This window comes from Microchirus variegatus, assembly GCF_963457635.1.
Source record: "Microchirus variegatus genome assembly, chromosome: 19".
NCBI classification, from domain to species: Eukaryota; Metazoa; Chordata; class Actinopteri; order Pleuronectiformes; family Soleidae; genus Microchirus; species Microchirus variegatus.
The window spans coordinates 11534265-11548607 of record NC_139820.1 but is presented as its reverse complement, the minus strand read 5'-3'; the positions used below and the strand labels follow the sequence as shown (position 1 = coordinate 11548607).

At 39.0% G+C, this 14343-nt stretch overlaps 1 protein-coding gene across 1 annotated transcript in view; it reads left to right on the top strand.

Moving 5' to 3' along the window:
* cacna1ab (calcium channel, voltage-dependent, P/Q type, alpha 1A subunit, b) overlaps positions 1-14343 on the top strand; it is a gene marked incomplete at both ends in the record, with an annotated part of 173777 nt that overhangs the window by 65878 nt on the left and 93556 nt on the right. The window contains 3 exons of the mRNA XM_083906330.1: positions 9484-9572; positions 11810-11962; positions 12649-12836. Coding sequence (XP_083762456.1) covers positions 9484-9572; positions 11810-11962; positions 12649-12836 — 430 coding nt within the window. The remainder of the gene's footprint in view (positions 1-9483; positions 9573-11809; positions 11963-12648; positions 12837-14343) is intronic.

Here is a 14343-nt window from a genome sequence, read left to right as displayed (position 1 = left end):
TTGCTGGGTTTGCCTTGGTTGGACACATATTATACACTATCATTAATAACACTTTTATAATATTTCCTTGTTTTACATAATTATTGTGTTTCCTTTTTCCAGGTGTCCATTCAGTCATTCATTTTATTTGTATCAATGTGGGTTTGGTTGTTGGGGAGAGGGCCCTCTAGTGGCCAAGGAGGGTTTGCAGCAAAGCATGCACACTGCAAACCTTCAGATGAGCATAGGCTAAGGAAAATATAGTGATTAAAAGAGAAAAAAGAGAATGAATGGAGAAAGGACAGAAAATGGAGAAGGGAAGACATCACTGTGTTTTCTGCCACCTTCTTTATCATCTGTTTCTGTTCATTTGATCATGGATGAAGTCAGGAAGAGAGGGAGACATCTGGAAAGCTAGAGAAAGGAAGGGATGAAGGGGAAAATGGGAGTTTGGTTGGGGTTGGAGAGAGAGAGTCCATCAGCTGAGTGGTAGCACTCTGCTGAGATCAGCAGTAATGTGCAAGTGAGGAAATGAAGAGAGGAAAGGCAGAGGAAGGGGGAGATGAGGATGGAGAAAATGCGGTCAGAATGAGAGTGCTTGCATCTCGCCTCTGCCAGTGAAAACTTCAGGAATGAGGAGACGGAAAGAGAAACTAGATAAAAAGAGATGCTTGGAGAGACTGAGAAAAATTGTGTCTTTGATGAAATGGAAGGGAGGAGTCTGATGGCATAAGCTGGTGGGAAAGATCACTAACAAAACCCACCTAGCTTTTTTTTTTTTTTTTTTTACATCCGACCCCACCCACACATTTCTCCTACTAACCTCCCCTCAGTACCCAACACATAGTAAGTGAGTGGGGCATACCGCTGTGGCAGGAGGTGTGGGGTTGTAAGCGGTGACATAAAGTCATAAAGTGCTGCTCAATGTCCCGTATCTATAGAAGAGCAAGAGAGAGGGAGGGAGAGGAGAAATGGAGCGAGTTGCGTGGAGAGAAATTTCTTTTTTTCTTTTGTTTGTCTGTTTTTTCTTAACTTCAATTAACCGCAAAAGGTCCCTTTTTTCATTTAGAACTTTCTTTACCAGACTCTTCCACAAACAGTGGTGGATAGAAAAGAAACTACAGTGTACATACACTTTTGCTCAAATGGACTCTTCATCACAACAACATTGAAATGGAAAAATCTTTTCATGCTTTGAGGCCATTATGTCAACTCATCTATCACAATTTACAGTTGCAATTAAAGGTAGTAAAAAAACACACCGAGCAGCAGGCCACAGTAATGAGGACATCCAGGTGTGTTCTTATTAGAGGTGACAAAAAAATAAATTCATGTAAAAAGTGTTATTGTGCTCACCAAAGATTATAAATCGATTCAAAACTTCCCCAAAAATGTTTTTGAAATGACATTGTACAGTTTAGTCTTGAATCATTGGTTTTATGGCATGATAACTCATTTACTTTTGTTCATTCCCATTTCGATTGTCTACATGGTGTCATGACTGTGTAATGTCCATCACACTAAGGCCTTATTGTCAAATTTAAATAATTAATTAACAATATGAATGTAATAATAACCATCCATCCATCTTTTGCCGCTTAATCCTCAAGGGTTTTTGGGCTTTATCTCAACAGATGACGAAATCTACATTTTACGAATCACAAAATACACGTATTATTACCGAAACTTCATAATGTACATCACGTGTGTGTTTGTCTGTGTGTAAGCGAAAGGGGGGTGAGGTCTCAGTGGGAGACCATAAGAGGACAGGAGCTCATACTGTGTTGACACATGGCACTCCCACACTATTTACACACACACACACACACATGCATGCACGCACACAAACACACACACACACACATAGCCCATGTAAGTCATGGGTTGGTTGTGTTCATGTTATAGTAAAAAGAGTGGAAACATAAAGCTACACAGGCACTCATGAGAAACAACACACGGCCTGTTAAGGTGATGTAAGATGTTTGACCAAACATTTATATCTGACCATGGTATGTGTCAGGCGTACACAAAATGGCAGGCGTGAACCCAATAGCACGACAGACCATATGGCGACAGAACAGTTCAGGTCTAGTCGGTCGAGTTTATTCGACAAAGTTCAAACCAGGAAGTTAGTCCGCGTGGCAAACAAATCAGGCAAGGGGACGACAGGCAGGGATCAAAAACCAGGAAATCAGTCCACGAGGCAAACAAATCCGATAAGGGGCAGGCAAACGGGAAGGTCTCAGGTCGAAGGCAGGTTCAGGCAATGATCAGGCAGAGAGAATACAATGCTGGACTAGGGTTTGAAGCTAGACAATCTGGCAGAGGACAAGGGGAAATGGGCTGGTATATAAAGGGGCAGAGTGATTAGCAGATGGGAGACAGGCGTGTGACATGGGCGGAGCAGATCAGATGACTGAGAGCGGCAGGTGGAATGACTGACAGGTTCTGAAATGACATGCGAGTTAGTATCCAGTATGAGACAGACAATGAGAAATGTAATGATTCAAGTTGAAACCGTTACAGTGTGATTGGCTGGTGTACCTGTGTGTTGCTAACTGAACACCTGTCTACCTGCACTGTTCTGTGAGTTTCTTCACCACATGCTGAAGCAGAGATGATGTTAGAGAGTCACAAAAAATGAAGAGATTACAGCCAAAATCCCCAGTTCCACTTAAGACACATTGCCATGCACAGCTAATCATTTGAAAGCTAACCCGTGATAAACATGTAAAACTGAAATGCTATAATCGTGTTTTAATTTACAGTGTATATGTACAAATGAAAATTGGCTATATCGCTGAGCAAATAACACACAACAACCAGCCATTTTGTCTACAGACTTCCCTCGCAATCAAACCAACCAAGTACGCAGGTACTTAAGAAAAAACAACAGCCTTAAATGAATACCATGACAACTGTGTATTTGTTTAACGCATTAACGAACTTTCTCACTTTCATTGCGCTACGGGTAGACGTGCAGTTTATGAACAGGCAAGGTAGGCAACTGCTTGGGGCCACGAGCCGATAGGGGGGCCCCGACATTCGGAGCCTAAATGCATCAGTGACCAGCCGCATCTCCGTCCCCCTTAAACAACAATGACATCTCAGTAGGAAACCTCCCTAAAGGGGCCCCACGTCACCTCACGTTAACCTGTGTGAAGTTATCGTTCTGCAAGTTGTAAATGAAGCTGAAGGAAAATGAAGAGAAGTTATCAATCAGGAAGTGAGAGGAGGAAGAAAAACAAGAGGATAAAGAAAAAAGAAAGAAAGACACACAGTTGTAAGTGGCGCTACTGGCGCAGATAATGATATAATCATAACATTAACAGTCATTGTCTAACTAACGGGGACACAGACAGCAGCTAACATTAGCGCCAGAATGCTAGCTGACACTAACGCTAACACTAACTTGAATCATCCTTAGTAGAAGCGGGGTCGTACCTATGTTCCCCGGGTCCTATGTTCCCCGTTTTTCCCAAAAAAGGTCCTATGTTCCCCACTTTGTATGTGACAGGGGAACATGGGACCCTTTTTTGAAAAAGGGTAGGGTTGGGGTAAGGGTTAGAGAAAGGGTCCTATGTTCCCCGGTCACATACAAAGCGGGGAACATAGGACCTGGGGAACATAGGTACGGTCCCGTAGAAGCAGTGCTTCAAAGGTTCTGATGAGGAATTTCCTGCTGTGGGTTTAGTAAGAAAACTATTTAACTTCTATACTTTATATTTTATTTATAATGTGAGTTATTTACAGTGCCATGTATAATTTATTATTTACCGTATTTTCTTTTTTCTTTTTATTTATATTGTTTTATAATGTGGGTTCTTTACAATGTAATGTTTATTTTTTAACTAAGTATTTGTATAGGTTTTTAAAAAAAAGTTATTTACAGTATTTTATTGTTCTTTACATTTACATTTTCACATACTTTATTTATCTCTCTGTTCCTACAACAATATAAAGAGAAAATTATAATTTTTCTGGTATATTTACGAATGGTAATTAATCGTGATTAATCCACAGCTACCCTGTGATTGATCTGATTAAAAATGTTAATCTTTTGACAGCCCTGCTCTAAACATGTTGTAAAACACAATTTCAATGTTCATCACAGCAGCAACAGAGAAAGTAGGTCATCTATACTACCTGAGCTGTGCTGAATTCTTCACTGTCATCAGATCTGTGTGTGTGTGTGTGTGTGTGTGTGTGTGTGTGTGTGTGTGTGTGCGCAAAGCAACGACACAGACACATATGCAAGTGTGTTTTTATGCACTGAAAAGTTGCAGGCATTTGTGTCTGCATGCTCATTTGTGTTCATGCTGCCCTGTATGTTTGCACTGTGCACAAGAGCTGCAATCAGAGCAGGGTGTCAGGGAGTAGATAAGGACAGTAAGTGTGTGTGTGTGTGTGTGTGTGTGGGGGGGGGGGGACAGAGGTTGCAAATCAATCGCTAGGAGACCCTCTTACCATTTCCGTTGCTGCGGCAAGGCCGAGATTCCATCAATGAGCCCGTGCTGCGTTGCCCTAGCAACACTTATTAATGAGAGCAGGTTGGTAACCGTGGAGACTAGGCGAAGAGAGAAATTGCTGGTTGCCATGGCAATCCCATGAACAGGCAGGGAGGTGAACAGGGGTAGCCCAAGCAGCAATAAGTGAAGGTGGTGAGTGACCTCAAAGATGTCCATCATTTGGGCCGTCAATCATCCCCCTGAATGACCAACCAGAATCGAGAATACGACAACACATCAAGCTGCAACAAGCTTGGACCAATGCTAATAAAGAGATAATTACATATAATAGCAAAATAATGGCAAACGTTAAAAGCCAACATTGGAAAAATTAAAGTGAACTCTTAAAATGTGGGTTTTCCTCAGGAACAGGGGAGAAACATGCAGGACTAGGGGTTTTAGTTTAATTTGGACACTCTGGTTATGGTGGATATGGTTGAATGGTAGAAAAACAATGGATATATATAAATATGTATGTATATGTATTAGGGCTGTCAAAATTAACGCATTAACGCAGGATGATTAATTTGTGGAATTAACGCGTTAATTTTTTAACGCATTAACGAACTTTCTCACTTTCATCGCGCTACGGGTAGACGTGCAGTTTATGAACAGGCAAGGCAGCGGGCAACTGCTTGGGGCCCTGAGCCGATAGGGGGGCTCCCGACACTCAGAGCCTTAATGCATCAGTGACCAGCCGCATCCCCGTCTCCCTTAAACAACAAGGGTTGATTTGCAATGACATCTCAGTAGGAAACCTCCCTAAAGGGGCCCCACGTCTCCTCATGTTAACCTGTGTGAAGCTGAAGGAAAATGAAGAGGAGTTATCAATCAGGAAGTTAGAAGAGGAAGAAAAAAGAGAGGATGAAGAAAAAAGAAAGAAAGACACACAGTTGTAAGTGGCGCTGCTGGCGCAGATAATGATATAATCATAACATTAACAGTCACTGTCTAACTAACGGGGAAACAGACAGCAGCTAACATTAGCGTCAGAATGCTAGCTGACGCTAACGCTAACTAGTAGAAGCAGTGCTTCAAAGTGCTGATGAGGAATTTCCTGCTGTGGGTTTAGTACCCCAAGAAAACTATTTAACTTCTATACTTTATATTTTGTTTATAATGTGAGTTGTTTACAGTGCAATGTATAGTTAAAAAAAAAGAAGTTATTTACAGCATTTTATTTTCTCTATTTATATTGTATTATAATGTGTTTTTTTTTTTTTTACAATGAAATGTTTATTTTTTACTAAGTTTGTATAGGTTTTTACAAGTTATTTACAGTATTTTATTGTTCTTTACATTTATATTTTCACATACTTTATTTATCTCTCCGTTCCTACAACAATATAAAGAGAAAATTAGAATTTGTTTGCCATATTTACGAATGGTAATTAATCGTGATTAATGGTGATCAATCCACAGCTACCCTGTGATAAATCTGATTAAAAATTTGAATCTTTTGACAGCCCTAATATGTATATATACATATAAAAATAATTAAGTTGTTTGAATAAGACATTTCAGTTAAATAGATCATATAGGAGACAAACACAGTGATATTTGAGAAGTGAAATAAAGTTTATATGATTTACAGAAAGTGTGCAAGAATTATTTAAACAAAATTAGGCATGTGCAAAAGAAAAATTCTGTGCATCCTCCTTTTGCAGAAATAACAGCCTCTAAACGCTTCCTAAAGCTTCTAATTAGAATCTGGATTCTGGCGTAAGGTATTTTGGACCATTCTTCTTTACAAAACATCTCTAGTTCAGTCAGGTTTAATGGTTTCTGAGCATGGACAGTCCGCTTTAAATCACACCACAAATGTTCAATAATATTCAGGTCTGGGGACTGAGATGGCCATTCCAGAACGTTATTTGTTCCTCTGCATGAATGCTTTAGTAGATTTTGAGCAGTGTTTAGGGTCGTTGTCTTGTTGAAAGATCCAGCCCCGACACAACGTTGACTTTGTCACTGATTCCTGGACATTGTTCTCCAGACTACTACTACTACTGTAGGTAGCAAGTGCTTTTCATGGAATGCTGTGTTCTTTTTCCAACATGCATAACGCCCCTTGTTTTGCCCTAATCACTCTAATTTAGTTTCATTTAGTTTCATCAGTCCACAGCACTTTATTCCAAAATGAAGCTGGCTTGTCCAAATGTGCTTTAGCATACCTCAAGCGACTCTGTTTGTGGATGGTCAAGGGTCAGTTTACCAAACCAATTTTGAGTTTCAATAATTAGTGCTAAAGGTATTGAAATGAATAAAATGACAAGGGTGCTCAAATTTACGCACATGCCTAATTTTGTTTAAATAATTCTTGCACACTTTCTTTCACTTTTCAAATATCACTGTGTTTGTCTCCTATATGATATAGCACTCACTTTTCCATTTTGTATTTATAACAATGTAAATATTGAAGAAGATTGAGAAGACGTGAATCTTAGTAATTGTAAAGTTTCTGGGGTGCTAATGTTTGTCGGTCAATCCATCTATTCACCAAACTATATAGTGCTTCTCTACATCTCTTCATCCGTAGGTATTTCCCAGCTTGCCAGCAGTGAGAGCCTCTGTCATCACAGTATCACTGGTTTGTCTGGCAGGAGCTGTAGCGGATGAATACTGAAGCTCTGCAGTTGTCCTCAATTGAATATGCACATGAGGAAGAAAGGGTTAAAAAAGAAAGGGGTGAAATGGTACAAAAACAGACACAGAGGTAAAATATACAGATTGAGAAACACACGATTAGATTTAAGACATCAAAAAAGAACCTTCGCTATTTTGCATTGTCCGTGCATAAATCTGATTCTGTGAAACTGAAATTTCTCTGAAGCCACAGAGGAGCAGCAAAAAGAAGTTATAGAATGTTCAAAATGAAGAATGGATGCCGTAGGACTTTGATTACATGTATAGAAAAATCCCACAGAATTTAAAGCAGGAATAGAATAAATCATAAAATATTTAAAATTCAGACTACAAACATAATATTGAGATCATGAACAGGAATAAATAAGATTCTGACATCTGCAAACTACACCTCCAACCAACATTTGTTGTTGTTGATCTGTTGTTAAAAGAGAGGCTTTGCAGATTTTACCTGCAGTTGCACGCTCGCATTATTTATTTTACATAATTTTGTATTGTTTAAGATAAGATAAGAAGCTATTTTTAAACAGTGTTAAAACAATGTTTTGATAATGAGTAGCAGTGCATCCACCGTTCCAGAGGGGGGAGCTGTGCTTCTGAGAGCGGGTGTGCTGAATGCCACTTCAGGGGTACTGGCCAATCACAACACAGTCTGTCTTCTCATGCGATATTTATGTCTGAAATAGTGCGGCTGACAAGTGCTTCAAAAAGGACAGATTTCTATCGGCTCGTTTCCACCAACTAGTAGGTTTTTAACCATAAAAACAAGTAAATATATGTAAGTAGACCTCCATAACTAACATGTATGTGCAACAGGACCACTCTATGTGACCTTTAAACAAAAACAATGTTGCAAAAGATGTTGGTTGTTCACAGTTAACTGTGTCTAAAATCTAAAATCTAAAACATGGGAAGGCTGTTAAAGGCATACTGGTACACTAAGGACGGAAAACTTAAGGCAATATGTCTTGCACAGCATGTCCTGCATTCATCCACAGTCCACGATTGCTTTTCCTTAGCCCATTGTAACCTTGTTTTTTTCTGTTTAGGTGTTAATGATGGCTTTTATTCAGCTTTTCTTTATGCAAATCCCATTTCCTTTAGGCGATTTCTTCCAGTTTGGTCACAGACGTTGACTCCACTTTCCTCCCATATGTTCCTCATTTGTTTTGCTGTGCAAGACATATTGCCTTAAGTTTTCCGTCTTGATGCGTTGATGTCTTCCTTGGTCTAGCAGTATGCCTTTAACAATCTTCCCATGTTGTTTGTACTTGGTCCAGATTTTAGACACAGCTAACTGTGAAAAACCAACATCTTTTGCAACATTGCACGATGATTTACCCTCTTTAAGGAGTTGGATAATCCTCTCCTTTTTTTTCAATTGACATATCTAGTGTTGGAGCCATGATTCATGTCAATCCACTTGGTGCAACAGCTCTCCAAGGTGTGATCACTCCTTTGTTACCTGCAGACTAACATGCTGATCTAATCTGATGCAGGTGTTCGTTTTGGGAAAGACATTGTGTGATTCCATAATTTTTTCCCTCTGCTTGGTCTAAAAAAGTAACTGTTCCTGACCACCACAATTTTTTTTCTTGATTTATTTTAGTGTTTTGTAAAGCCAGAAAGTTGTGATTTGAAATGAATTTAGTTCTGTGTGTCATGTCTTGAATGAAAATCCTCCAAGACTGGTGATTCCATCATTTTTGCCAGGGGTTATATTCTTATGGATTCCAATCTAATCTAGTCTCTGTTCTTTTATATACTATTTCTTCTTTTTATTCCACTCTTATTAGTTTCTTATGTAGTCTCTCTGCTCTGTTCTATTTCCTTATAGTTTCTTTATTATATTCTAGTATAAATTAGTTAAGTCTGTTGTGTTATGCTCTACTACATTGTATTCAATGTTATGTTGTCTTTCTAGTCTCGTCTAGTCTAGTGCTATTATATTTAATTCAGTGTTCGATTTTGTATTCTGATCTATTTTATTTGAATCTAGTCTAATTGACCCTGCTCTATTCTATTCTATTATAAATGGCATAACACATACAGACTGATACAAAAAGGTAAGTGTATTATAGTGCCGTTCATAAATTAACATATTAGAAAATAAAGAATCTTCATCACATTGACATCTGATTTATTGATTATCTGATATATCTGATTATTACACACACAAACAGCATCTTGTTACAGAGTCAGTGACCTCTTCTTCCCTGATTTGATTATTAATTGTAAATGCAGTTATATAGGGCACTTTCATTTATGTGGGTTTCAAAACTGTGCTTAATTTTTTGGTGATAACAATATTTTAAAATATTTTTTCCCACCTTTCTCTTTCTCTCTGCAGTATTTTGTCTGTTGGGTCTCAGCTCGACCTGAGGACACTCCGTGCCGTCAGAGTGCTGCGACCACTAAAACTGGTGTCTGGGATTCCCAGTAAGTTTCCTGCCATATCAACTAACTACCGTTGTCTCCATACACAACTTTGCCGCATTAAAAAAATAATTTCCACACAAAAAAGTACATTACTGAACCAAAATGACATTATTTAATCACATCTACAGATTTTCCTATCAGTATACATTAACAGTATAGCATTTTAATGCTTATGGTGCTTTATTGATTTTTGAGGAAACGAGGATGATGATAACAATCTATTGGTTATGAAAGTGGCTAGATTTAGGCACTTTACCAACTGGTTGGGCCGAGTAAAAGATCATTATTTTAACATAAAACAACAACAAAAGCACTGTGTTTCAGACGTCTCACTCTCCATAAGCAACACTACTGACACTTCCCTATGGTGGAGTGCGTAGGCCATAATTCCTTTTTTACCTCAGGGTTAGGGTTAGAGTTAACCCACATACACAATTTTACCTCTCACATACACAATTTTACCTTTCATATACAATTTTTTTACCTCTCACATACAACTTTTTTTTACCCCTCACATACAATTTTTTTCCCAAAAAAAAGTGAATGTATGAGGTCGTGACTGCTTTTTCCTTGTGTGTATGTGTCTGCATGTGAGTGAGGTGGGTTGCAGGTGTGCAGGATTGAGTAAATGGGATGCGTGTGTGTAAATAATTTATTCAAGAAATCAAGAAATCAGAGGAAATTAGCATCCACTACGTGAAAATAATCAAACTATATATAGCAAAGCAGTGGACTTGGACAATGATCTTTTTTTTAAGTTTTTGTTGCAAGAAAAACCTGTTAAAACCAAAATATATAATATCTATATTTTTGGATTGATCAGCCCACTATTACGTGGCTCTGGGACTGCAGCTCAGAAATGTTCAGAAACATACATGCGCTGTCTGTCAGTTTTGAAAAGCATACCCTGATTGACCCTGTTTGAAGATCATTAGAGTCTAAGAGTTTATGTACCATCAGTTAAGTTGCATGCATTTTTGGACATCCTACATTTGCTTTTTTTCTTTTTTTTTTGTGGGGGGGGGGGGTTGCCTTTATTTGATAGTATGAAGTAGAGATAGACAGGAAAGGGGGAGGCAGAGTGAGAGGGAATGACATGCAGGAAAGGGCTGCCTGATTCGGGATTCGAACAAGGGTCGCCTGCGTTGAGGACCGAAGCCTCTGCATCGGGTGAAAAAAATTGTATGTCAGGGCTAAAAAAGATTGTATGTGAGAGGTAAAAGAAAATTGTATGTGAGAGGTATAAAAAAAGTGTTTATGAAGAAAACATTGTGTATGGGCAAAGTAAAAGAGAGTATGTGAGAGGTAAAATTGCGTAGGTGAGAGGTAAAATTGTGTATGTGAGAGCCAAAAATAGTGAATGTGAGAGGCAAAATTGTGTATGTGTGAGGTAAAAAGGAATTATGGCCTACACGGCCCCCCATACTTCCCCTTCCCTTCCCCTCTCCCAGGTGAACACAAGCATTTGGAGCCATGTCCATGCAGACTTGCATCCATTTTTCATGCTTCTGTGTTTTTCAGTTCTCAGCTCTCTCAGTCATTTCCTCTACCTCACTTACTGCAACGGTTTACTCTGCTTCTTTTTCAAAATTCTGCATAGTTCTGCTTGAAGCTACATTGGCATGTATTTATTTAATGATAAGAACATTGCACATTCATGATTATCAACATTTCAATATGCCAGATTATAGCCTATACATCTGTAGAACCTAGGCAGGTTAGTGGAACAAGACAAAATACTAGTATAATAAACATCAAGCCCATAAACTTAATAAACATGACAATATGAACAATATCAACAAATAAGCCTGTGTTCTAGTTACCGAAGACAGACTACTGCCAATATAAAGTATAAATCACACATGTATATCATGAGTTCAGTCACACTTGCCAACATACATTATACATGTATGATTTTGTCCCGAAACATCCTCCACAAGTGCCAATAACATCAATCACTGACTTGAAAAATAATGAAATATATACATTTTACAAAACCAATGCATTTATTTAGTACAGTTAGGTCACTTGTGGGCCCGGGTTTCAACATGCAAACTAAGTAGACTAGGTAAACAAATCTGGCAGGTGAATGCTCAACTCTGTATAAATGGGTCGATGAAAGCAAAATAATGATTAGCTGCTCAGTTCTACTGGTAATCATCTCTTCTGTACACTGGATTGTTTTTAACTGGTGGCCCAGTTGTCACTGTCACTGAACATTTATCTGTGTCTTCCAGGCCTGCAGGTGGTGCTCAAGTCCATTATGAAGGCTATGATCCCCCTGCTGCAGATCGGCCTGCTGCTGTTTGTGGCCATCCTCATGTTTGCCATCATCGGCCTGGAGTTCTACATGGGAAAGTTCCACACTACATGTTATGATGAAATGACAGGTAAGGTAAAAAAGAGCAACCATGCAGTATTCAAATGAAGCATGACCTTGTCGATGGCCACACAGTGGCATAGAGGCGAGTAGTGTTGCTTTGCAGTAAATTGGAGATTTCAAATTGACCGCACTGAATGGTTGTTCATCTCTGTGTTTTTGTCCGGCAATGGACTGGTGAAACTGGCTGGTTTGTACCCTGCCTTTTGTGCTGTGTCAGCTGGGGTTGGCTCCAGCCTCCCGCACCCCTCATTTGGAGGATAAAGCGATAGACAATAAACGAGTGAGTGAGTGAGTGAGTGAGTGAGTGAGTGAGTGAGTGAGTGAGTGAGTGAGCACAATGATGTGAATCTGTTGCAAATTTCAACGTGGCTTCTTTTAAGGCTATGAAAACGAAAATATTTTTTTAATCTTTAATTCAACACATCCCCACGAAATTTTACACACTGCATTTCTCAGCTTTATTTTTAATAATGAGCTCCAGAAAATGTCTGAAAGATTAGGACTGGAAATACCCAGAGTACCCATTCTCACATATGTCTGCTCTGAACAAATGCAAGAAAAAGAATGTAAGAAGAAGCTTTATCTATGACTTTTCCTTGGACAGTCAAGTTTTTTCTTATCTAAGTTCATTCTTTTGTGTTATTGTGTTGTAATCTTGGGCCCTTGCCTCCGTCTCTTCTCTGTCTCTCTCAGGAGAGACCGTGGATGACTTGCCATGTGGCACAGTCTTGCCATCACGGTTGTGTCCTAACGGCACACTATGCAGAGGTGGCTGGCTTGGACCCAACTACGGCATCACCCAGTTCGATAACATCCTATTTGCTGTACTCACCGTCTTCCAGTGCATCACCATGGAGGGATGGACAGAAATGCTCTATTATGTGAGTCAACATTGGTATCGTAGGTAGCAGGTGATCAGTAGTATCTGTTGATTGTGATCAGAGACAATACTTTTGCTAACAGAAGGCATTCACCTCACTTTTTCAGTCAAGATCCTATCATACTTTCTACTACTTTATATACTACTTTTACTATATCTTCAGAGCTGAAATTGCTCTCTACATTCTTGTTTCTGTCCTCAGTGATGTGCATAAGATTTGTGTTGTGTATTTTTAGATCAGCCAAACACTTGTGGGTGTTTCTTTTGGCTAAACGAGGCATATACTCCATGTATTAATCCGAAAAATAAGAAATAAGCTATTTTCCATACTTCTTCATCATTCTGTTTGACTCACTTTATCCATTTTTTGTCCCTCCTCTTCCTGCTGTTCCTCCTCACTCCACCTCCTCCTCTATTCTGGTCCGTCTCACTCTATATTTAACATCTTTGGTGATGGATGAAGGCTGACCCCACACTCACACAGGCAGGCAGTCAGGAGGAAAGCAATGAAAGCTTAATAGAGAAAGGGCTGCTGAAAGAAAAAAAAAAGTGAATGCACACAGCACTCCAGCAGCAGATGATAATCAGCTGATAGTTCCGTAAAAGCATTACATGGGTCACAGAAACACGATATTGCCCATTTACTTGATTTCCACGTATGTCAGTTGGATTTGTTTAGTGAAAGAAGGGAAGTGACACAGTGTCAGACAAATTTGTTGCTGTTGGCACGGCGTCTCACTAGACATCTCACTGCGATCAAAGTCAATGAACATAAGTTACTGTAACACAACACCATACAGTGTTAGTGTTTCTGCACACAAAAACTTCTACATCCAGGTCAGAAAATGGGTCACCTCTGAGCCAGCATAATGTACGCTTGAGTTCCCCTCACTTACTGTGCAGGCTTTTTTTTTTTTTTTGTCCTGCCCAGTACCTGGGACATGTGACTGCATGCCCTGTGGTGTTAAGCAGATTTGCTGTGTACATGGCAAGACTCTGATACTTGGCCTGCAGTATTTTCATTCTTCTTTATTTGTTTTATCATCATGGCACAAGGACAGGCTTTTGGAGTTGTACTTCGACTAACAGTGTCGTTTGATAAAGACTAAAACTTTGAATCTACTCCTACTAATCAAAAATATTAACTGCTTTTAATTAAATTAGCCTATAAAATCTGAGGTCATAGCATAATTATCTTGTCTTGTTATTAGTTACATATCTTTTTTATCTTTATTTTATTTGTATATTTGTATGACTTAAATATAATCTTAAAACTGAAGTATGTAACTTTTATACAAAATAATTGAATTCAAACCTCTCTTCGTGTTTCTCAACAGTGTTAAGATCTGTTAGCAGACATTCCTGTGCTGCACACTTTTATATGTCAAGACAGATGGAGCCAAAAGCAACATTGTGCATACTTTATGAAAACAAGAGAGGATTTAGACTTGAATTCTTCTGCTCATTCAGCAGTTTGGATAAATATTTCTTGTGTCTGCACTGCCCCA